The following is a 25,192-nucleotide window of genomic DNA, read 5'->3' as shown; positions in this document are numbered from 1 at the left end:
TTCAGAATAGGAGCTGGATCCATATTTCTGACTTCTCTGACCGATCAACGTGAAATTAATGTGTGTTTTATTGTAAGCCTACGTCATTGTTGTGTGGGTGTTCAGTGGGGCTGTTTTATCAATGGGCGATATTAACTGACCGAATAAAATCAATGCCGATGGACGAGTGTTCACGAAGGTTTTGTGCACATGCATTCGGTCTCGTTCAACTAAGCCACTACAGGATTGCCTATACAGTACAATGTGTTGTCACTAGGTGGTAGAAATTACATCATTTTCATTCATTGGGCAAAGAGCCGAATGAGGGAGGAGATTATCTGCGTTTTACCTGCTTTGGGTGCGGTGACGTCAGGCGCACTGGCAAAGTCAACAAGCGTCAAAGTGCCTCATTGGTATTTAGTAAATGGTGCTGTCCGGTTTCACTAAATCTTAGTGATAATGACAATTTCTTGTACGGAACCTCCCTGTGTCGGACGATCTGAAGAGAAGTGACATCAGATGATCAATAGACAATGAAGCTCAGGACCATGTGTTCAGTGATTTCCTGTGTTTTCTGGCTTGTCACTTGCGTCCAAAGTGCCTTGTCGATTGGTAAGTGACTATAACGCCTGCTCTGTTGTAAAACAAAGTAAACTAAACCATTTATTCGGTCGATAAATTAAAATACAATATTAAATAATATGTTCTTTTTAAGTTAATGGGTCCATGATTGTGCAAAGGTAAACTTCTAAATCAGTGAATATAAATATGACGTCTTTGGTTTGGTGTCTTGCCAGGTCGTATTTATTTTATTTATTTTTGATTCGATGAATTGTCCATCCTAGACCTCAACCCTGATCATGACGTGTTGTAGTAGGTTGTAGGTCTACTGGTGATTTGTCCAAAGGTGTGAAATATATCTAAGCCCTTCATAGCCTTAGCAACACCACAGCAACCCTGTGTTTATTGCTTGTTTTTTGTTCACAACCTAATTTAGCATTGCATTTTTCTCAAGCCCCTTAGTTGAAGTTGGAAAGGAAAGTAGGAAAGTACAAATTCATGTAGGCCTCGTATTTAAAATATATTTAAAATGTATCCAAATACAATGATCACACAGCCATAACTTGAAGGCCTATGGCAATATCGGATAGTCATAGGGACATACCTGAAGAGGGTGTGTGTGTGTGTGTGTGTGTGTGTGTGTGTGTGTGTGTGTGTGTGTGTGTGTGTGTGTGTGTGTGTGTGTGTGTGTGTGTAGTTCCTGCTCCGGTGAACGTGTCGGTGGTCTGCAACAACTTCCAGACGGTGGTCTCGTGGACGTCCAGCCAGCAGCTCCTAGACCCCTGCTTCAGGGTGTACATCATCAGCTTATCCTCCAGGTACCCCCCCCCCCCCCCCCCCCGTACCTGTCCCACTGAAACCCTTCTCTCTCACAGGCAGACTGAAAGGAGAATCATGTAGAAAACTGACCAGATTACTTTCCCTTGAAGTGAATAAATAATGTGTGTGTGTGTGTGTGTGTGTGTGTGTGTGTGTGTGTGTGTGTGTGTGTGTGTGTGTGTGTGTGTGTGTGTGTGTGTGTAGACAGGTCAGGGCTACGGTCAACGTGACAACTCGACAATTCGACCTGAGTGACACTGTGTGGATGTCCTTTACGAGCTCCAGAGATATATACATGGTGGAGGTCTCCGCCATCAGCGGCAACCAGGAATCCACCAGGACCGCGTCTCCAAAGTTCACATTCAATAAACTTCACGAAAGTCTGGTTCAAATACTCTGTAAGTCCTGCCACTCAGACTTGCCACAGAAGCTTTCCTGATCCGCATCGCCAGAAATGATCTATCTCATGGCCGGATTAGATAGATAGATAGATAGATACAACTTTATTAATCCAACGAAGCAGTGGAATACACAGGATATAATGCAATAAATAAAAATACAAAGTAGTGCTAAGGAAAACAAAAATAGATGCTTAAGTAATGGTCATGTGGTCATCTTGGGTTTTGTTCCCTCTGCAGGCACTTTGGATCTTCCTCAGGTGGAGGTGCTTGTGAACGGCGAAGTGGCCACCGTTACCTTCCGTAACCCCATGAACGAGCTCCGATGGGCCAGAGATCTACGATCCGACCCTCTTGTGCTGATTTTTGATGTCATTGAACACAATGTAAGAGAAATAAAAAAGTCAGTCAGTCTAGTGTTGGACCATTTGTAGTATTAGTGTTGTGTTGGACCAATTGTTTAGTTTTGCACCATCGGAAGTATTTATGTTGGACAGTTGGTGTGTTGGTGTTGAATCATCTATAGTATTAATGTTGTGTTGGACCGTCATTAGTTAAGAATTGGACAATCATTTGGTATCATTGTGTTGGATTGTCTGTAGTTTAATTTAATGATGGATTGGTAGTATTAATATTAGAAAATTTGTATTATTGGTTTGTACCAGTACGTAGTGTTGGACCAGTAGTATAAATGTACTGTTCGACCAGTAGTACTAATTTTGTTTGGGACCAATTTTATTAAAGTTTTGTTAGATCAGTAGTATTAATGTAGTGTCTGGCAATTAGTATTCATGTTGGACCATTGGTAGTATGAATTTAGTGTTGGGCCAGTGGTATTAATTTTGGACCAGTGGTAGTACTAATGTACTGTTGTACCAGTAGTATTAACGTTGTGCTCTTTACAGTTTACAAAACAGGGTGAGTGCCGTGTACTCGAGAAAACGTGCACGTTGGATTTCATGTTGCATTCCGAAAAGGAAGAGAAGGAACTCTGCCTCTCGTTAAACGCTGGGCTCAAGAACGATCTTTTAGTGATGAACTTCAACCACAAAGAACCCATCTGTGTCCAGCAGAAAGATGTGGAAGGTAAAATCCAGCAGTTCTTATTTTGGGTTCAATCCTAGTGTGGAACAGCAAGCACTCTTTGATGGTCAGGACTGAGCCCAAAGTTAATTATTTTCCTAATGACATTCATTAGGCATTCATCCCATTTCTAATGGATCCACCCAGACATTGTGTTTTAAGGACCACTTTTACAACACCAGGTTGTAAGCATAAATATTGGTCCACACTCCCACTTGTGATCTCTCCACGAGTGGATAGATGGACTTATAACAACCGGAGACAACTTTTACATTTAGGGCATTTAGCAGATGCTTTTATCAAAAGTGACTTCCAATAAGTACATCCTGGTTTGTCGTTGCAGCAGGACACTACTGGCTGTTCCTGGCCTTACTGCTGGTGTTCTTCAGCCTGGTGGTCTGCAGCATTGGCTTCATGGTGTGGAAAAGCAAGGCTTGCTTCCTAACGTCACCATCTTTACCCTCAACCCTGGTGAGTCAGGACAGTGGCCCACTCAGTTTCTGAACCACGTCAATATTCCTCAGATCATTCTTCCCTCTTCAACTGGGTTGATGAATAATCATTAAGCAACCCATCATTTGATGGGATGCTCCTTTTTTAGGGCACTTTTATTAAACAGAGACAATGGATGTACATGAGGGGAAACATTGGGCAAAGTTAATTATCAATGGGGGGGGGGGGGAGAGACATGTAAACTAAAGGAATATATATAATAAAGAAGTCAGGAGACTGGCATGGCCTGAGTATCAGTGGCAATGTCACTGCTAACTTACTCATCTCCAATCTTTCAATTGGAGAACATGAGGGAGCTCTCTCTCTCTGTGCAAGTTGAATATACTTTTTTAAAATGAGTATGTAGTCAAATGTAATTTGATGTGTTTATTAGGATCCAAGGTCTTGGTCCAACCTGAGTGAAAGGGCGGGTTTCCTCAGGGCCAATGGGCCAAGCAGTCCATCAGTGGTCATTATCCAGAAACCATTGGACCCTGCACACCCGGCAGACGGGCTTACCGAGCCGAGTGACCAGGAAACACTGTATGTTGACCTATCGTCAGAGAGTCCTGGGGACAGTTGTCCTGGTGCACTGTACTGTGCTAGCATCGAGGGGTCAAAGAAGGACTCTGAAGAGGAGGATCCTGAACAGGAGGTGGTGGAGGTTGAATGCGAACCTGTGTCGGACTACGACCGACCCCATTTCCCTTCCCTTGACATGGGAGACGGGGACATGGTTCAGGGCTATGGCCTATAGCACAGAGCATCACACACGCACCTTTTGGATTGTGATCTGGACTCTTATTGGAAACTTGGCATGTGGGGTGTAAGTGGACACCTGCTGGACAGGTATAACCAACGCTAAGTAACGTGTTTCTCCAACACGTGACTACAGCAGACTTGAGCACACCATCATGCATGGAGGGCCACTTGTATTAACATTCTCTGGCCTGGACAAATGTTATAACATTATGCTCTCCCTGGTTAATGGTCCACCATGGGTTGGAGTGGGTGTGCCAGCCCTATGGCACCCTTTTGTACTGTTGATAAGCGCCGTTTCAAAATGCCACCTGGGTTAAAGTGTAGGTAAGGTAGGGTGTGTAGACCAAACAGGAAGTCATGCATAGCTAATCAGGATAGTCTAGGCCTGACGCGATGATTTTACCTTCCTGGTGTTTTTACAGTTGCATTGTATATTTTTATGAAGGTAACTAATAAAAAGTAATTTCTTAAAGGCCCTTTTTTCTGTCTTCACCCTCCCAACACAAAGCTTCAATAAAACAGTCGATTTCACTCAAGGGAGCCATCTCTCTGGACGAGAGCTCTTTTATTATGTGAACCAAAATGGCAAATATGGTCTGGAAACTCCTGTGTTACAGTCACCTTTGACCCCAGAGAGCAGCTAAGCTTTGGTCACGCGAGGCGTGTGTTCCTTTGTCGTAAATACACGGCTGTCCAGATCCTCTGGTCGGCTGGGGCTCCTGGTCGGCTGGGGCTCCAGGCCAGCGACCAGGCAGAAACCACATGGAGTTGGAGTAAAGAAGTCTTTTAGAGCACAGCTTTGGCTCTAGGACAGCTTCATGCCCTGGATGTTTGTCAGAACGTTCAAGATCTGTTTCTCCTGTCGGACCTTCTCCTGCTTGAAGGCCACCTTGTTGGCCTTCTTTTCCGTTCTCCTCTCCTGTGGAAACACAACATTGCACATTCATCAACATCGTGTTTTTTTTTTTTTTACAAGGACCATCAGAAAAGTAGGTCTTAAACTAAATGGTGCTAATTTATATAGCGCTTTTATCCATAGCGCTTTAGTGTTGACTGACATTCACCCATTTGTGCACACATTCACACACCGACGGCGGAGTCAACCACGCAGGGCCACAGCAACCTTGCGGTTACCAGCCAACCCGCTCTACCTCCTGAGCTAATGCCGCCCCCTGAACTGAATAGCTCCACTGGATCTGGGTTCCACTACAGATGTAAATAACAAGTCAATACTTTTTTTCACTTTGAACACATTTGTCTAAAATAAACAAATCAATCCTACACAGACCGTGTGGGTCGAAATAGCAAAAATGTTCGGCATGCGAAATAAGGCATGTACACAAGTTTTTTTGTTTCACAAATGATAGCGCCCCCTATGGGAACTCTGGCATACAAATATAGTAGAGAAATGTTAAACGTTATAACATTCTACCGCTGAGATATGGGTGCTCCAAAATAAAAAACACCCAGACCCCACAATAACAGTCAACACCCAACAAGAGATGCCTGTGATAATCATACATTTCTTCACAAGGGGGTTTAAAAACACTTTCTATGTTTAGTCAGGAGTGGGGGTGCAACATCCTCCACCCGTGAGAGGAACCTGCACCCACCTTGCGCTCCTCCTTGATGGCCTGCTTGCGCGCCTTGCGCTCCTCTGCACTCTCCTCCTTGGCGCGCTGCTGGGTGGAGACCCGCGGCAGGTCCGAGTCGTTAATGCGCTCCATGCGCTCCGTCTGCCGGGCCGTGAGGCCCCGGGTGGGCAGCACGTCCAGGGGGATGCCCAGCTTCAAAGACACCCTGATGGGCTTGGTCTAGGGGGGGGGGGGGGGGAGGGACACGTCCATTACCCATCTGTATGTCATTCTGAGTGTGTGTGTGTGTTCGTGGGTGATGGCTGGGTCAAGCAGCCTCTCCTGGCCCAGAGTCTGACTGATGGGGCTGGCTCAGGTGGCACACCTGCCATCACCGCACAGCATGTATCACCATCTGCAAGTATCGTCTCCTCAATTTCTACAATAAACCGGTTTAACACCGTCCCCCTGTGTCCTGGTTGTGGAGGAGCCTCGAACAGCCACCCAGATGGAGGGCAGCCCCCATTTAGGTGGAGCGGGGCGGCAGCAGCCCCCTCCTGGGTGGAGTGTGGTAATGAGCATTACTACAGTCCACTGATACGGTCACTTGGATAGAGATAGCTGGGTGCCGTCTTCATGCCCAGGGGAAACGTATCAGCGGCCGACAATAAGACTTAAAACTAAATAAATAAGAAACTTAAATAATAATAAGTATGAATAAAGTAACAATAGAAGAAAAATTGTAAACTCCATATTAAAGCATAAGTATTTACAGTATTGTGTGTACAGTAGTGCCGTCTACTCTTGGGATCACTGGATACAGTGGGGAATCCAACCACTTTCCTGGCAGTGTTTATGCCTTGCTTTACCAGTTTCACCAGTTATGAGAATGCTATTCTACTGAGGTTCTACTGTATATTAACATTGTGCAAGAACAGAACCTAGCATAATGCTAGCTTCTTATACATGAGATGAACAGTACACCAGTGTTACCACAGAACCTAGCATAATGCTAGCGTCCTTAACATGAGATGAACAGTACATACCCTGGGTGGGTCTTGGATGAGTTTGGGTCTGTTGTATATGTTTGAATATGTACCTGGAGGAAACCATACAGACAAATACAAATGTTATCATAATGCATTACCATTATATGAAATCATCTTACTTTGCTATTTAGTTATTAATGAATAATGTATTTAATTAATTTACTATCGTTAACATTCAATGATTTTTGCAAATATCATGTAAAGCTAATTTAACTGTAAAGGGAAACTGAAAAATTAAAAATGTCGAAAGATGCCTCCGATGTCATGATAGAATCATCCATTTCCTTGTTTTTTGTTTTCTAACATCACCTATCCCCAGCTGCTGAGGTAACCAACCTCTATCAAACAGGCATTTCCTTCTGTACCCGGTCCTGTAAACAAGGGACCCCAATATTTGGTGGTTTCTGGCATTGTTTACATGGTTGCCATGCCAACCCGACTCACTGATGATTGTCTCACAGTCCCACTTCTCGGCGGGGGCTTCGATGACGAGGGTCTCCATCTCCTGCCCCTCTTCGTCGTCCTCTTCCTCCTCTCTCAGGGAGGGGAGGCCCCTAGGACCCAGGTCATCTGGTTTCTGGTACCTGAGACAGACAGACGGGTAGAGAGTCAGTCAGAAAGAGAGATAGACAGCCAGTCGGACAAGCACACACACAGTCAGACCGACAGATAGGCAGAGAGACAGGCACAGAGACAGGTAGACAGAGTCAGACAGACAGATGAAGACACGACAGGACATTATCGGAGTATGATTATGTTGATTCAAATAAAGAAATTAATGCTTGACATATTGACTGACGATGAAACTATCGATTAATTTTGCGTCATGGTAATGTCTCCCTAGATCAAAGCCTCTTGGACCTACTCCTTCTCTTTGTGTTTGAAGTACTCGTTGACGATGTCCTGCAGGCGGGCGCTGTCCGGCTCGATGTAGCCCTCCAACTCTGTGTTGTCCAGGGCACCGATCTCATCGTCGTCAAACTGCTCATAAAACTACACACACACACACACACACAATGTCAGGAGGAACACCAGCAGGCCTCCACAGGCTCAAGTAGCCTCAATATAGTTGTCATCGGCTAAGATCACCCCACACATAATATTGTGCATTGTAGCGAGATCATTGAGCCAATATTAAACACCGGAACACATTGGAAACTAACCCCAGATACTAACCAAACCTCTAGCCAACCGTATTCCACCAGGCCTCATGTCTACAGCAGACAACTAACCAACCCTGTAACCCCTAAAGACGTGAATAGTATCAGACAAGTGATTGAAGTCATGAATACAGTGAAGGGGGTCGCCGCCCCTCCGCTGCGCGTCGGGACGGACAACGCCCCTTAACTGTGGTATAATGAGCGTATACCACAGCCTGTCGTCATCTATTGCTTAAATATCTCATGTGAAAGAAGACATGGATGATCTCAGAGGTGAGTGAAGACATGAGTGATCTCAGAGGTGAGTGAAGACATGAATGATCTCAGAGGTGAGTGAAGACATGAATGATCTCAGAGGTGAGTGAAGACATGAATGATCTCAGAGGTGAGTGAAGACATAAATGATCTCAGAGGTGAGTGAAGACATGAATGATCTCAGAGGTGAGTGAAGACATGAATGATCTCAGAGGTGAGTGAAGACATGGATGATCTCAGAGGTGAGTGAAGACATGAGTGATCTCAGAGGTGAGTGAAGACATGAATGATCTCAGAGGTGAGTGAAGACCTGAATGATCTCAGAGGTGAGTGCAGACCTTCTCAAAGCGGTCATCCAGCAGGGAGAGCTGCTCATTGCGTCTCATGACGGAGGAGGTCAGTGAGTACTCGGTGAAGCGGCTCTTCGTCTCCTCGTCCATGAAGAGGAACTCTCCGGGACCACGGCGCTCCCCCGACAGACCCCCCTCCGAGTCAACATCTCCGTCCTCAGAGTCTGTGTCCTCCCACTCATCGTCGTCTCCGTCCCCTCTGGAAACATTCACATATCTAGATGTTCAGAGGGAGCACTAACACTGATTTATTTGCTTGTGCAAAGAGGGTTGAATTGGGGAAACAACTATTTTTTTTACCTTAAAATGGGGTCATGGCACCAAAACTATGGGGCTACACAGTGATGACTACAACATCCGTCTGATGGACCACAACATCCGTCTTATAGACTACAACATCCTTATGGACCACAACATCCGTCTGATGGACTACAACATCCGTCTGATGGACTACAAAATCCTACAACAACAACATCCGTCTATAACATCTGTCTGCAACATCAACATCATCAACATCCGTCTGCAACATCAACATCTGTCTACAACATCCGTCTGATGGACTGCAACAGCCGTCTGATGGACTACAACAGCAACATCCGTCTACAACATCAACATCCGTCTGATGGACTACAACATCTGACTGCCAGCTACAAAATCTGCCCAGAATCAGTTTCTTACTCCACTCCGCTGGGGTCGTTGGCCTTCAGGATGAAGTCGTCGTCCAGAACATTGTCGGGGTCGTCGTAGTCAAAGTCCTCGTCCAAGGCCGCCACGATGTCGGGGTCCAGGTCAAGCCGCGGCCCTGTAAAGACACCATTACCCATCAGCCCCCGGGTCTCAGGACAGCCACAAGCAGTAGTCGACCTCTCAGACACTCTCACTAATAAAAACACCTTCTTGTACTTCTTGTACAAGCAGAGCACCAACATACATCCCTGGTTTCTTAAATTGTGATGTGTCGTGTAGTCGGGGAGTCTGCGTCCATTTAAGTGCAGTCGGAAAAATGTATACTAAATGTAATATATGAGATCTTTATGGACAAGTATTCTGTGCGCTCGCTTCTTACCGTAGATAGGGGCCGCCTTGTTCAGCATACCCACCTCTTCCTCGAACTCTGAGGCAAACACTGAGGAGGGCAGATTGATACCAGACACCTGTCCGCCAAACACATCAACGCACGTTACAGTTTGACATTCACACAAGGTATTCCACGTGATATACATTAGCACCAAGATGGATATTGTACAAACACATCTGGTATAGTCTGACATAGCACAAGGTAGTCAATTCATATGATATACATTAGCAATAAGATCGATTTTGTAAAAACACATGTTATAGTCCGACATAACACGAGGAGGTTAATTCATGTAACATACGTTAGCACTATATTAGCTAATACGATACAATATGATACAACTTCATTAATCCCCCTTAGGAGAAATTTGTTATGTACACACACACAAGTTGATTATTTGTGATGTATATAACTACTGTGATAAATATGTGGGTGTTTGTGGTTGACTATAGTCTGAAGTATTTTGGGCTGGGTGAGGCTGCATACCTGTGGTGCATCAGACACAATGCACCACAGGTTAAACCAGCCCTCAACCCACACTCAGGGAGAGGTCTGACGTGTCAGAAGATAACACCTGACAAGCCTGCAAAATGCCTTCCATCTCTGCAACAAACCGGTTTAATCATCATCACCCTGTGACCCGGTAAAGTCAGCTTGGCAGAGTGGGGCAATGGTGGTACATTATTCAATCTATTAGTATGGTGGTTGGCAGATATTTTTGTGGTTCCCCCATATCTTCCCAGACTTACAGGAATGGCGGGGCCTTTTGGTTCTTTCTCCTCCTCCTCCTCCTCCTCCTCATCCTCATCTTCCTCATCCTCATCTTCCTCTTGTTGCTTGCTGTTTCCCCTGAGGTCAACAGGTCGTCTTCCTGACTTAGCGGATTCATTCGCCACCCACTCTAAGGTCGGCACCGACTCCTTCAGATGCTGGAGGTAGTCGTAGTCGTCATCGAAGAACACCCCAAAGTTCCTCTGCTCTGCTTTCTGCTTCTCTGCCTCCACCTGGGAACAGTGACATCATTCTTCTAGTACGCATACAACAGGATTAAGAGGGGCCGTAGGTACGATGAGTTGTAAAGAGAACTAAAGAGAAGCAAGAGAAACTAAACAAAGACATCCCCTCCCTCTCTGCTATTCACCATTGAGTAGTGTTGTGTTTTATGCACAAAATCCTGGGATGGATTTCCCGATTTTAAGAAACAGGGAAGAGATGCCCCCATTAGGTCAGAAATCTGAATGGTCTCATAAAGAGACAGGCGCCTTCACCTCAAAACAGATATTTTTACAGAGCATGGGTTGCTGACGGATAGCTTGGCCACCTCTTGCAAATTACACTCAAATAATAGCTCTGAAATCCTACGTACAGCACCTTTAATAAACCAGTATAATTTGACAGGCGATAATGAAGTGAGGATATGATGGTGCTATGTAGCTCAATTGGTATAGCATGGGCATCAAAACATGTTTAGAGGATTAGGGGTCATGTTCACTTGTCACTACTACACACTCAGGTGCAAGGGCATCATCAGCTATTTGAGAGTGGGGGGGACATATTTTCACGGGGGGTCTGGGGGTCCTCCCCCAGAAAAAAATTGAAAGAAGTAGATGCAATTTCCCGCATTCTGGTTCATTTTACCATGTTTTTAGATTTAAAATGATCTCCCTCCTTCATTGATTTTCCTTGGAGCTGGCATGGTCTGCAATTACTGACTACTATTATGTTATTTATATATATATATATATATATATATATATTTTTTTTTTAACAGCCATTGAAAACGTTTACATGTCTTGATGATATATAGGCTAGGTTTTTTATACAACAAAGTAGGCTATTAGGCACGAAGATTTGATCTTTGTGACTTTGAATATTGCTAATGCCAGAGAATGTCTCATGAGGGTGCTAACATTCTTATCAGAAAAGCTGGCTGTGTTTGGTCATGGAAGAATGCAATTTAGCTGTTTGGCCACTCAATGGAAAACTTGGGCAACTTTACTTTACTTTACTTTCCTCTTCGAAAAAAAAAGTCCTTATGTCCATCTCGTGTCGCTGTCGTTGATCCGACTCTCAACAACAGCTTGCTTCAGTCGGGTTCGGTGCGTGTTTTGAATGCGTGCGTGATGCTGCGTTGTGTGTTAAAAAAACAGAAAAACGCGGAGTGGATTTCTATTTATGTGGGTATTCCCCCTGTCGTGCCAGAAGTTGATTTTTGCCAGAAACTGATTTCCGGTCCGCGGGAGCGCGCACGGTCTGTTAAAGTTGTGTTTCTGCCTCAAAATGGCTTGATATCACTCAGCAAAGTAATACTGACAAGATTTGATGTCAACCAGTGCTTGAATAATGTGTAAAGGGCCATTACAGGGCCATTACAATGTAAAAATCAGCGGACCGGAAATCAGTTTCTGGCAAAAATCAACTTCTGGCACGTCGTGCCAGAAGTTGATTTTTGCCAGAAACTGATTTCCGGTCCGCGGGAGCGCGCACTGTCTGTTAAAGTTGTGTTTCTGCCTCAAAATGGCTTGATATCACTCAGCAAAGTAATACTGACAAGATTTGATGTCAACCAGTGCTTGAATAATGTGTAAAGGGCCATTACAATGTAAAAATCAGCGGACCGGAAATCAGTTTCTGGCAAAAATCAACTTCTGGCACGACACCCCTACTGATAAAGTGGAACGGATTTGATTGTGAAGCGATGGAAAGAACGCTGGACTAGTAGACCAGTCATGCACTAATATCTTTGATGGCAAATGTGGGGGGGTCGAAATGACTTTTTTTCAAGGGTGGGGGGGATGTGTCCCCCCCCCCAATTATATTATGGTGACGCCCATGCTCAGGTGAGTCTGGCAGCGAACACCCAGTTCACTCTGTGAGGCATCACTAGTCGATGCAGACGATGCTCCGTACCTTGTTGACGGGCAGGAGGACATGTTGCGGTGCCTTTTCGTCTGCTGCCAACGGATCCCTCTGACTCCTGTGGACGAGGTGAAAGGTCACCGCAGCCTTCTTCTCGATGAACGACTTCTTCTTCTTGTGAGGCTGGAGAAGGAAAGAGATGACAACCCTTTGTCAAGTCCCGAAGAAATTGTCTCGTGGACAACTACTGTGTATGGACAGAACAAATTGATTGGCTCGTAAATTAAGTATGGAATATAAGCTATATCAATTAACCTTCTATATACAAAACATTGACTAGAATGCTAACCGGTATAAAATATGATCTATTCTATAGATCACGCTTTATACAGGGTAGCCATCCTGTCCTCATGCGTCCGTAAAGAATTACATACTAATAATGGACATTAAGGTTGATAAACGCGGACTATATTGATGACAGGTCGACGAACACTGCTGGACTAACAATATGTATTTATATATATAATCCATCTCTTTATTGGTATACAAGATCGTCGTCTGCTAGATGTTGTTTACGAAAAAGGAAACGACTTTAAGAACATTGTAAAGGAAAACTTACCATTGTTACGCAGGATGTGTGGTGGTTTTGTTCAGTAAGTTAGTGTAAAGATTTTAAATAACCAAAACCGTGGCAATCGTTAACAAAGATGGGCGTTAAAAGAGGAAAGCATCAATGTTATTTATCCACGTTAGATTCCTCTCCGCCATGCTGGGACGGCCATTACGGGAAAGAACCATTCTACCATTACGGGGGACGTCCACACATTTAGTTTAGTGGGTTGTTTGGACACACAAGATATACAAGTAAAAAGTAAAGTAAAAGTAAGTAAGTAAAAGCCAATAACTTAGTAATCCACGTAGTAATATTTTAAAAAGTAATTTGGAAAATAATACCGTTTCCCCCTCTTTTGTTTCGTTGTTGGTACAGTCGATGTGTAACTAGACATTACTAATCAATTGACGATGTATTAGTAGATACTATTTTGATTTGTTAAATCATTATTTTGCTCAACTGTAAAATGTGACTATAAATAATAATTTTCATTTTTATATATCTTAGTGTGTGTGTGTGTGTGTGTATTATTTCATTAGTCACATTCTGTATATATTATATATATATATATATATTTCTTATTACTATTCTTTATTCATAATACACTATAATTATATTCTTACTGTTGTTTATTGTTTTGTTTACGTTATTTATAAATCTATATTTGTATGTTTTATATATATATCATAGATTATCAATGCCGTATGAACTACAGTGCAGTAATTCTTTCTGCCCTATATATCACTTTAAGAGTCTCCTTTCTAAATTTCTCTCATGCATGTTGTGCCAGCGCCTAAACTAGATATTTGTAATTATATGTGTAATCTACCATCTTTGTAATATCTAATTGTTGCACCTTGGTCTGTGAGTAACTATATTTTGTACAGTTGTAAACAATGAATTATTGTAAATGACCAAAAAGTTGATCTATCCATCTATTTATCTATGTTTCATTTTATTTAGATCAAGTTGGTCACACTCAAGAAAAATTGTTTAATGTTTTTTGTTAAACTTCTTTATTGGTTCATTCTTATAAAGCACAACGGAAGCAAAGCCATCTCCGTCCGATAAGACCCATCAGATTCATCATTAACCCCATTGTATATTAAAGTATTTGTAAAAAATAGAAAAAAAGGAAACCGAAAGACAGTCCTAATTATGAAAAGACCCCAGAGAAACATGAGCACATTCAATATAGCTTCATGTTTATTGCTCATGGTTCACATATGTCCCATATTGCACTCCAGCACCATCGGTGGGTTTTTGTTCTTCATAGCTTCTGGTATAAAGTGTTCAGTAGATCCCTCAGACGTTCATGGACATCATCAAGAACTGAATGGGAAACACACAAACATGATCCACCACACATGATACAACAAACATGATACACCAAACATAAATCCAAATGTTCAAAATGGGGTCACAAAAGCTAGATACAAGTTGTGCCGGAAACTGACAAACACACAAGGTCGCCTGAGGGTACATTTCAACCAATCAGTTGTATCAATAAGTCATTAGAAATAGACATAAAAGATTCATGTTTACCTGCATTATGTTCATGTTCACCTTCCCACTCTTCCTCGTGTCCAAAGCCTGGAAAACTCCTGCAACCGACAAGTTTCTATAGTCAAACCCTGTCACTACAGTCACACCCAGACACTATCTTTAAACACCACTATTCACATCGCAACAAACAGTCACTAATGTCGAACACAATCACTACAGTCAAACAGCCACACACATCACTATGTGTCACATTGCAGCAAACATACTTTTTACCCCCTAGACTTTGTCTCATCAGCGCTTAAACTCACTGAACATGTTCTCAAGGCGAACGATGCACGTCAGGTAGTCGTCAAAGTCGATGTCGAAGTTTTCATCTGCAAACCTCAGCCCCAGAAGCTGCAGGAGTTTGTTGTTCAGCTGCATGCCTGGGAGGATATACAACAGAGGTGCTGAATGCTCTGGCCAGATCCTTATTATTTAGTGACAGGGGCCCTCTATACCAGGGGTTCCCAAACTGTTTCATGCCAAAGCGACCCACCTGCGGTGTGAAGATACATTTGGCCCGAGACCCACCAAACAGGTTTTACATTGTAATTTCTCGATCTATGTTATTCATCAAAAGACAGTATCTTTTCTTCTTCAAGCCTTCTAACACACTAATGATCCAATAAAACTGCCACCACAGTTTGTATATTTTTGTCAAAAACTATTGTTTGTGGCCATCGTCTCATGACACGTTTGGTCCCCTGCTACATCCCACAGGTAAAAAAAAACACTGCTCTTTAGGATAATCTAGGCTCCCTACTATATCAACTATACTAAACCAAGGTAAATGCAAAGAGTTATATTTATGTTTAGCTTTCACATATTGTATATTTGTATATTTCACACACTCAAAGTTTCACTTTGGGTTGATTTTACTCCCATTGAAATCTCCCAAATAACTGTTCTGTACTTTCACCTGTCTGGGATTAACAAAGAACATCTTACCCTGTCTTAATTATTATTACACGTATTATACAGTACTAATAACCTAAACTAAATTGAAGTGAATCATTGTAATTAATGTATTCAGGAAGTTCAAACTATGTCCCAATGAGTTACAAAAGCACTGTAACAACTGTACATATAGAATGACCTCTGACCTGCGGCCTTCAGAGCGATACGGAGCTCATAGGAGGACATCTTCCCGGAGCGGTCCGTGTCGAACGACAAGAACAGCATCTGGAACCGCAACACACAAACATGAGCATCTGGAACCACACAAACATGAGCATCTGGAACCACACAAACATGAGCATCTGGAACCACACAAACATGAACATCTGGAACATCAACACACAAACATGAACAACTGGAACCACAACACACAAACATAAACATTGGCTTTGGTTTTTTATCAACTTATAAGCTAAAATGAAAATATTCGTCTGCGTTGCTTTGAGCATATATTTTTTGCGTTATCAAGCTAACATGGATAGTTATATTTGGCCGTTGTAAATGTTGGATTTGTAGCACATTGATTTGGAATTGTTAACAGGGAGAGGTGTCACGTTAAAGAACAATAATATACACCCTTGGAGCTTTATTGACCAATCAGAACCCAGTATTCTACAATGCTGTTTTATATATGAACACTGGTGGTTCAATGAATACATACAATCCACTTCTTCATCTTCTCCCAGAACACTTTGAACTCCTGGAACTCCAGCTTGCCAGTGCTGTCCACCTGGAGCTCTCTGTTAAGGTCCACACACACACACACGACAGAGGAAAACACACACACACACACACACTCACACACACACACACACACACACACACACACACACACACACACACACACACACACGACAGAACACTAGAACACTGCTAAACTAACTCTCCAATTGGTACTGACTGCAATATTACTCTACTCTACTCTACTGTATTGCTCTATATTACTATATTACTCTATTGTAGGACAGTAGTCTACTGTATTGTAGATAAGGATATGTCCATCATGTTAATTATACTAAATTGTAATGTACTATACTGTATTTTAATTATTGTAAGACAGTACTGTAGATAAGGATACGACCATCAGGTTAATTTCACTATAATATACTGTACTATGCTATACTGTACTGCATTGGACTGCACTGTATTAATATGCACTGTAAGACAGTACAGTAGATAAGGATACGTCCATCAGGTTGATGATGCTGTGGCAGGTGTTGAGCGTCAGACCGTCAAACTTGACCTCTTTTCCTGAGAACACAAACATACGTATTAATAAAACTGTGTTCTCCAACGGTACTCCAGCGGGGCCCCTGAGGAGCCGGCTGGCAGGAGTCGGAACACATCGACTCACTTCGGCTCAGGACGCCGTTGAGCATCTGCTGCAGCTCCTTGGCTGAGATGGCATGGTCCTGGAGACACAACAGAACCAGAATTAGATCCGGGATAAAGAAACATGATTCCAAATAATTAAATTTAGATTTCAAATCAGAATACGAATATGATTTGGATTTAAATATGAATTTGAATTTGATTTTGAATAAGGATTTGACTTGAATTCAAATCTGAGCTCCCTTCCAGGTCAATATTTTGACTTCAGTGCTACTAGTATTGTCATTTAATGTGAAAGGAGGATAATGTGTGACATTGTGCAGATCCAATTTGTAAGGTTGATTTTTTTCAAGGTGACAAAAATGTGATGATTCTTAATTTCATTGTCAGGGCTTCTACAGACTCGGTGATGAGGTAGTGGTGAGACTGTATTGTCAGGGCTTCTACAGACTCGGTGATGAGGTAGTGAGTGGTTGTGCGGCCGTACCGAGCCGGCCAGCTGGTCGAACAGTCTCCTCAAACCCTTCTCCTCCTCCGTCTCCTCCTCTGGGGAGCTGGGCATGGGGGGCTGAAGAGGAGGACATGGATATACAGATCAAGAACAAACACATGAGACAGACAGACAGATCCCAACCAGACAGACAGACAGACAGACTCACATCAGGCAGGTCAGCATCAACTGCGGTCCCCATCTCCCTGTGAAAAGAGGTCAAAGGTCATTGGTGAGTGACACATCTTTGACTTGTAAATCCTATTTTAATAATAATAATAATAATAATACATTTTATTTTGAAGGCGCCTTTCAAATCTCTCAAGGACGCCGTATAAAACATACATACAATCAAAACAGAAACAAACAATATAAATAGAAAAAAATAACAGTTAAAATAAGGTGGACAATGGGTGATTGTGATGTGGTGATATGGGAAGGGAAGATCAGGGGGGGTACGCAGATATGAAAAGTGGTTTTGTGGCGTCATGTTTCGTTGTTTGTTTTGACTAAGAATTCCTGCAAGCAAAGAAACCACGGCCTCTTTGAGGTGAGATTCACTCAACTAAGATAAATAAAGTGGGATCTTATCCACATCTTATTCCTTGATGCTAAATGAGGCTAGCTGACGTCCTAGCTTAACCAAACTGAGGGAGCGAACTCACAGCGCCGCGGCCTTCTTCTCAGAGAAGACGCGGATGAGGAAGTCCGCCTCGTGGTGCGGCTGGAAGGTGGTGGGCACCACTAGGTACTTCCCAGGTGGGAGGGTGAAGCGCTCCGACACCTCGCGCACGTTGATGTAGGTCCGGCTCCGGGCCTTGGAGGCGTTGTAACGGAAGAAGTCCTTCCCAAGTTGGTCCACGTCGTCTGGGGCCTGGAGGGACAGAGGGATGGGTGGAGGAGGAGGAGGTGGGGGAGAATGAGGGGGGGAAAGTGGAGTAGGAGGTGGAGGTGCAGGAGGGGAAAGGGGAGGTGGAGGAGGAGTAACAAACTTACTAACTTAACAACTTGTAACACAAAGGCAGGAATCACATTCTAAATACATTTAAGAAGAAGGTAAAAGAAAGAAGGTAAGACGGCCTGTGCAGAGGTACATTATAATAAAAATCTGTGGCAAACAGAACCTCTCTCTCTCTCTCTCTCTCTCTCTCTCTCTCTCTCTCTCTCTCTCTCTCTCTCCCTCTCTCCCTCCCTCCTGCTCTCTCTCTCTCTTTCTCTCTCTCTCTCTCTCTCACACACCTCGTACACGGCAAACCCGATGGTCTCCATGTCCATCCCTTCCTTCCTGAGCTGGCGCCGGTTCTTCTGCATGAGGGCAATAACCACGCTGCAGACGTCGTCATCGTCGTCCGTGTCCTCCAGCATCAGCTTGAACTGTGGGTTGGTCCAGAAGGTGTCTGAGGGTCGGAGGTCACAGCACCACGGGGTCAGCCAGGGGACAAGCTGCTCAGAAGGCCGGCTAGCAGAGCAGTAATCTAGTATTCGCTAAGGTGATAAACACGTAGGGAAAACTACTTGACCGCAGGTTTGATTCCCATCTGAGGTCCTTCATGTAATTTCCCTTTCTCTGAACCCACTCTCCCAGCGGTCTTCACTGTAATTTCCTCAAAGGCATAACAAGCCCATAAACATTATAGAATTAATAAATAATAATACTAGTAATGGTAATAGTAAACTAGTATATAGTATATAGTGGTGAAAAAAGTGCAAAGATGCACCACTCCCAAATGACTAAGGCCTATCCGGTACAAAGGATGGATTTTTTTCTTGCTTTTTCTGAATCCCGATTGTTATCAGGCAAAACTGTATAAACATTATCAAAACATCAAACTAAATTAATTCTCAACACGAAGCTTAAAAGAACCGGTTTCACCACGTGGGCTCACCGATGAAGTTGCGGCAGCCTCCAGCGGTGGAGCCGCGGATCCAGTTCCCCTCGAACCAGCTGACCTCCCAGTGGTGCGGCGTGTCCTCCACCAGGGAGTCCGGGGTGAGGTTGCAGATCTCCACCTTGTCGTAGTTGCTCTTGAAGTCCTCGAACTCCATCCTGCCGGTGGAAACACCGTCGTCCAGTCATTCACACGCGCCAACCATACACGTTGACCGGTTCTGTTCATGTGTTCTTACAAGTGAATTCCTGTGCATAACGGTTCCTACACCACTGAGGTCTTATGAGGTCCAGTTATTGGAGAAAATGATCAGCGTCTCTACACACGTCCTGAATAACATGATTTATGAGGTCCATGTATCGGAAGAACTAACCAGAATTCCCCGTCATCTGAGTGTTTCAGGATGCGATCTTTATCTGCCTGGTCCACCTGACTCCACTCCCTGGAGCTGCAAGAGGAGCGACACAAGCGGTAAATTAATGTGTCAACTATAAGATAAACATGATGTTGGATTATTTATGATGATTCATCTCGGAACCCAGATTACTTTTTATAATAAGTATTGTAATTTCTTTCATTTATTTTTAGGTATCTTTGTTTGAACACAATCAGTTTTTGTTCAGACAATTTCTTTCCCTTTCAACCCTGTTTTAAACTGCGTTAGTTCATTAGTTATTTTTAAAATAACAATAAGATTTTATTCAAACTTGTAAAGCGTATTTCCCCTCTCTTCTTTCTCTTACCTGTCGCCCCAGGGCCCGTTCCACTCCACCGTTCCCCACGGGTTTCTGATCCGGATGAGCTGAACCTTCCGTCCCCTGCAGTTCACCTGCATGGCGATAGGGGGCGCCCCAGGCCATGGTAATGACCATTTAGTGCACGGTGACAATAACTCCCTGCCTCTGACATCAATGAAAATGTAAATCATCCAAATAGGACTACCTCTGTATGTAAAACATGACATTTAATGGATACAACAACAGTAGAAACAGTTGAAAAGCTAAGAATAGTGAAAGGACAGCCTATTGTATAGAAATCAAGTATAAGCATTTATGCAAGCTATTCCCATGAGTGTAAGGTTTAAAATGTAAAGGGCCTGTATATAAATGCATGTTTCCAGAATCAGACTGGTCTGTCTCGGGTCCTCACCTCCTCCAGGCCAGTGATGGAGTAGGCGTGGCCTTTCACCAGGCCGCTGGCTGTCTGGGCCTCTGATTCGGCAGAACTGCTGATCTGCAGATGGTGTGGGAGAAGCCAAAACACATTTTATTCCCCGCCCCCAAGACTCCCATTAGACCGTGTCTCAGCCTATAGTCACTCTGAGATGTTTTTATATGGTCATTATATATAAGTGAGGAGGACTACGTTTAGAAGCTTGGAAGTCATTGGTCACCGTCCGACCTGATTGGTCAAAAACCTCAGCGGTGAGCTCCTTATTGCGTGTGGCTTCTTCAACAGGTTGTAAGTTAAATATCGGTAACCCATAGCTCAAAGAAGGCTCATAGTTAAGCTCATAAACAGAGTGAACTTTTCCTTTCCATATTTCATACTGTGTATTTCCAAATTAATTAAATGTACATCTCTTCTCATCTGGCCACACTTCTACTCTAGTCTCTTCTATTCTACTATCATCTGCTGCCTTAGTGATGGTGCGGAGGTGGTGGTGGTGGTGGGGTTGGTGGTGGCGCTAGGGGATGTCCTTACGTCGATGGAGCAGCCCAGCATGGAGCTCCTGTCCAGAGCTTTCTTCATGATGCTGAAGAGGTTGTTTGGAGCGCTCTTGGTCTCGTACATCTCGCCCACGCCGCCGGTGAAGTCCTCCATGGCCTCCATGGTGCTGCCTCCCTTCAGAGACTCGTAGCTGCCGTGAAGTCTGGGGGATTCAGAATGAGGTCAGGAGATTCAGATTCAAACGCTTGGAGGGTTGGCTGGAAGTGGGCAGGAAGTTATTGTTGACTCGGTGGACAGAAAAAGGACATCATTTGTACATGTTATCGACTATTTCAAAGGAAACATTTAGATTTTACTTTGTTAGAATAAGCTTTACTAATGGTATACAAGAATTATAAATTAGTGTCAGTTGATGTCACGCTGGCAACACCAATTCCAGCCAATGGGGAAACAGTGATTGTGCAGTCCCTGGGGTTTGGCTTCTCCTGATTTGACGCAAACACTGAGGAGCGAGGAGAGTCTATCAGTGATCTAAGGGTTTGACTCCCTGAACGCTCTTCCCTGAAGAGGCTGAACGCTTCTCTTTTTGATCCCCGGTGTCCACAGCCTAACCAGTAAGCATCCTAGAGCATGATACCAACTCACTACTACCTCGCTCCTTAAAGAGCCGTTTCAGCACACTCACTGTATGTCTCTCTGGGTAAAATCGTGCGCTACATGAGTGAGCAGTGATGGCGGTAGGACCTACTTGGCGTAGGCCTTCTCCAGCAGGGCGCTCCAGAACTCGTTGTTTGAGGCAGAGTGCAGCATGACCAGCTTGTTGCGGACAGTGGGGAGCCGGTCGTCCACCACCACATCCAGCCACTTGTTGTGCTGCCAGAACTACGGACACATGATGACCACACAATCGGTTTAGGGCCCGTGTCCTGTCCTTGGCAGATAAAATGATAGTGTTGTTTTTGATGATTGTTTTTTTAGGGTGATTCGAGATTCTGAGAATTTTAAAATTAGAATTTCACATTTGCGTTGTGTTTTTTTTCCCGAGTTAAGGTTAAAAGGTTAAAACTGAGATTAGGGTTTAGATCAGGGACTGGGAGGGTCGTATCAGGGACTGGGAGGGTCGTATCAGGGACTGGGAGGGTCGTATCAGGGACTGGGAGGGTCGGGTCAGGGACTGGGAGGGTCAGGTCAGGGACTGGTAGGGGTGGATCGTGGACTGGACGGGGTGACAAACGCATGATCCACCTTACAGGTTGCCCGACCGGTTCTACCACTCACGGAGCACACATACCTGGAAGTGGAAGATGCCAGCATAGGTGTGATCAAATTCCTGGTCGCGAGGGACCACCCGTGCCAGGTTGTTCTTTTTGAGGGTCAGGGAGGCGGTAGCTGCCAGTAGCCAGCAGTCCCCTGTGGCGCAACATTTGATATAAGACACTATTATCTGATTTGTTCAGGAAATTGTACAGCGTCACAAGTGCCATAGTTTGTGAGCCAGTCACTTGGACAACGAGACAACCATACCATTATAAAGTCTATATGCATGTACCCCCCCCCCCCCCCCACCCCCCAGTACAGGATAAAACGACAGCTTTACTCATCACCAAAAGGACAGAATTTGCATCATGATCAGTGATGAAATTCAAGTGCAGAATACAGACAACGAATACAGTGTGGCCCTTTCCCAGGCTGCTGTGCATCTCTGAGCTGACTCACTCAAAGAATTAATGCAGATGTGTGCATTTGTCAAATTAAGACTGGGCTTCTAAGGCCTAAAAGTAAACATGAAACTGGGTTCAATGTTTAGGGAACCAAGGCCAGTGAAGTAGTGTTTTGTGATACAATTCTAACTACGGTAAACTAGATAAAACAGTCCAGTAATAAAGCACCGAAGTTTACACAGCAGGAGGCTATCAATCATGTGACCTTAAGTTCCATGAAAGAAGTTCAAGCACGGCGAACCCTTCTTGACCAAACATTCTAGAACAACCAAAAACCAGTTGTGTATGTCCTAAATGTAATTCTGATAAAGCACCAAGATGGTGGCTTGGAATGTGTGTGACATCATGTGGAACCCTCCTATAGAGAGAGAATGTCACCAAGATTAGTTCTTAGATGGGACATATGTTAAGGGCTTGAACCACCACCAAAATGATGCATTGATGTGCACTGCTGGAACCCCACTGACACACAATAAAACCTGTAGAATGAGGACACATTCATGAATTGAATGAATCCATAATCACTTACAGAGGCAAGGTTTGCCTCTGTAAGTGAAATTAATTAATTGCCTTGCCCGAGTCTGACAGGCAAAGTGGATGCATTCACAACATATAATATTTCCCTCATAACTTCACGTACCCAGCTGCCCTTGACAAATGTCGGTCCTGTTTGCGTCGCCCACCACAAACCTGGGGTTATCACACAGCTCCTGCAGGGGCAAGAGGGAGGGGGAGGCAACAGATACAAACACAGGGTGAACTGGTTGGTTTCGTCATCTGAGGGAAAAGAATAACAACCCAGAAACTATGTCTTTACTAGGTGTGTTCACATTCCAGACACATTCACCATCAATGCACAACGGACTTAGGCACCTACGGTATCCACTCCTAAGAAACGCCCAAGGATGCAATGCTGTAGTAATGACTACCAACGGGCAGCTCTTTTGTGTGTCTCTTTAGTTTATTCACAAGGGGCAGGTTGAGCACCTAGTGAGGGTTTGCAATCATAAACTAGGTGCTATTTAGAACAATGAGGCTGATGTCACTGTTCTGTTAATGTAAACTAGGAATTAATTAAATGAAAAACAAGGATTAAAACCCACTCACATCTGTAGAGCTCTGAAAATACACCTTGCGATGGATGATTACAGACTGTAGGCGAATTTCCACCACAACTTCCAAAGCTTGTGTCTATATTGCAATTCATACGTTCAAATAATATGTTGATTAACGTCTATTGCCCTCTATGAAAGCATATTTAGACAAGCAGTCATCCAAACTAAGTCAATAGAAAGCTGAGTACACCAGCCTACAACTACAACACCCCATAAAAAGGTCAATAGACAGCCTTCAACAACGACTTAATAATGCATAGCCTCCCTGCATTATGCTTTAAACCCCTCAACATAATTATCGTTATGACTACGCTTGGCTTCCTCAGCATTGGAACAGGTTCATTGCAGCAATATCTCGAAGACATCTGATCACTAATCCATCCAGCTCCCCAACGGTGCTCCTATGAGCTGACAGGGAGCCGACATCTACAACTGAACAGCCCATCTCCTTTGGCTCGGTTTAGTTTCGGAAACGACTTTTTGTTGGAAGGTTACGTTTTGTTTTTTATATAACGACTGTGTTATAATAATAGTAGTCAGCTGGTAATCAGTGATGCCAAACAACACCTGCATGGGAAACAGAGACCCCCACACACAGCAGGGCCTGCCCCCTGGATGGGCTCCCTGTAATGGGAGCCGCAGCCTGGATGACCCCCTGAAGTCACCATGGACCATCTACACACTAGACATGACTGTACAGAACTAGACCTCTCACACACTGTATGAACACAGACACAGGTCCCTTGTAGTCCACATCTCACACCATAAGTCTGTGTAGACACACACACACGTACCCCAGGGCGCTTCCATTCAAACGCGAGGGGGGGGCTCTGGCTGTAGAAGAGCGCGGCGTCATCGGCGGGGAAGTCTGGGTCCTCGAACAGGACCTTCCTCTGGAGGCAGTCCTGGCGGATCTCATTGAAGGAGCGTCCGTCGTTCTGCGTGTCAATGGCGACGGGTTTTGCCCGCTGGCCAGAGAGGGAGGACTGGATGGGCATGGTGTCTCGGGGAGAGCAGTAGTGTGGCGCTCACCTGCTCAGGTGTGACAGTCAGCCCGGTGTTCTGGTATGTGTATTTGTGTGTCAGGCTGTGATGGAGGGACCAGCCAGTCTGGTTGTGACACACCCTCCAGGCCAAACTGGTTTGGTCTCCTTTCCCAAGGTGGAGCAGCAGCGTCACGCCCCTTTAGCTTATCCCGCGACCTGCCAGCCCTCTCTCTCCCTCGCTCTTGATGTCTCTCGCCCTCTCTGACACTCCCTCGCCAAAGCTCTCCCTCACTGGGCTCGGCTCAAAGGTGCAACTCATTCAAGTATTTTCACTAAGGGGAAATCTGAAGTCACCTTAACCCTACATACCCTACACTTGACAAAATATGGCAAATATTCCTTGTCATATAATTCGATGCTAGCAGAGTCTTATGTAATATGAACAGGGTCA

The 25,192-nt window shown here is 44.2% G+C and overlaps 3 protein-coding genes across 3 annotated transcripts; 1 reads left to right on the top strand and 2 right to left on the bottom strand.

Moving 5' to 3' along the window:
* Window positions 1–512: 512 nt before the first annotated feature.
* On the top strand, window positions 513–4,089 carry ifngr1 (interferon gamma receptor 1; the record flags this gene model as incomplete). Its single annotated transcript, XM_084465389.1, has 7 exons — window positions 513–591; window positions 1,238–1,358; window positions 1,564–1,757; window positions 1,998–2,143; window positions 2,735–2,843; window positions 3,187–3,311; window positions 3,727–4,089. 7 exons carry the CDS (start codon window positions 513–515, stop codon window positions 4,087–4,089), a joined length of 1,137 nt encoding a protein of 378 aa, XP_084321515.1.
* Window positions 4,090–4,626: 537 nt separating this feature from the next.
* On the bottom strand, window positions 4,627–13,194 carry ltv1 (LTV1 ribosome biogenesis factor). Its single transcript, XM_084466161.1, has 11 exons — window positions 13,039–13,194; window positions 12,471–12,602; window positions 10,310–10,564; window positions 9,549–9,636; window positions 9,161–9,284; window positions 8,471–8,681; window positions 7,583–7,710; window positions 7,162–7,301; window positions 6,715–6,767; window positions 5,708–5,908; window positions 4,627–5,013 (listed from the first exon to the last, which is right to left on the bottom strand). Exons 1-11 carry the CDS (start codon window positions 13,039–13,041, stop codon window positions 4,900–4,902), a joined length of 1,449 nt encoding a protein of 482 aa, XP_084322287.1. The 5' UTR covers window positions 13,042–13,194; the 3' UTR covers window positions 4,627–4,899.
* A 1,143-nt stretch (window positions 13,195–14,337) lies between these two features.
* Window positions 14,338–24,753, bottom strand: capn9 (calpain 9; the record flags this gene model as incomplete). The annotated part of the gene is made up of 20 exons (XM_084466211.1): window positions 14,338–14,364; window positions 14,578–14,636; window positions 14,847–14,963; window positions 15,684–15,762; window positions 16,199–16,267; window positions 16,724–16,788; window positions 16,892–16,949; window positions 17,357–17,437; window positions 17,529–17,565; window positions 18,025–18,233; window positions 18,599–18,756; window positions 19,246–19,406; window positions 19,622–19,696; window positions 19,992–20,077; window positions 20,398–20,481; window positions 20,953–21,121; window positions 21,668–21,801; window positions 22,211–22,329; window positions 23,281–23,350; window positions 24,550–24,753. 20 exons carry the CDS (start codon window positions 24,751–24,753, stop codon window positions 14,338–14,340), a joined length of 2,061 nt encoding a protein of 686 aa, XP_084322337.1.
* Between the last annotated feature and the right edge of the window lie 439 nt (window positions 24,754–25,192).

Source organism: Micromesistius poutassou, assembly GCF_964030765.1.
Source record: "Micromesistius poutassou genome assembly, chromosome: 3".
Lineage (NCBI taxonomy): Eukaryota > Metazoa > Chordata > Actinopteri > Gadiformes > Gadidae > Micromesistius > Micromesistius poutassou.
The sequence above is the reverse complement of the archived record's forward strand: the minus strand, read 5'-3'. Positions and strand labels throughout refer to the sequence as shown.

Excerpts from the sequence above, each read along its gene's own strand:
- ltv1 (XM_084466161.1), bottom strand. Across the intron at positions 9,285-9,548 it reads CAAGGCGGCCCCTATCTACG|GGCCGCGGCTTGACCTGGAC; the intron begins GTAAGAAGCGAG and ends GTGTCTTTACAG. Across the intron at positions 5,909-6,714 it reads TCATCCAAGACCCACCCAGG|ACCAAGCCCATCAGGGTGTC; the intron begins GTATGTACTGTT and ends CCCCCCCCCTAG.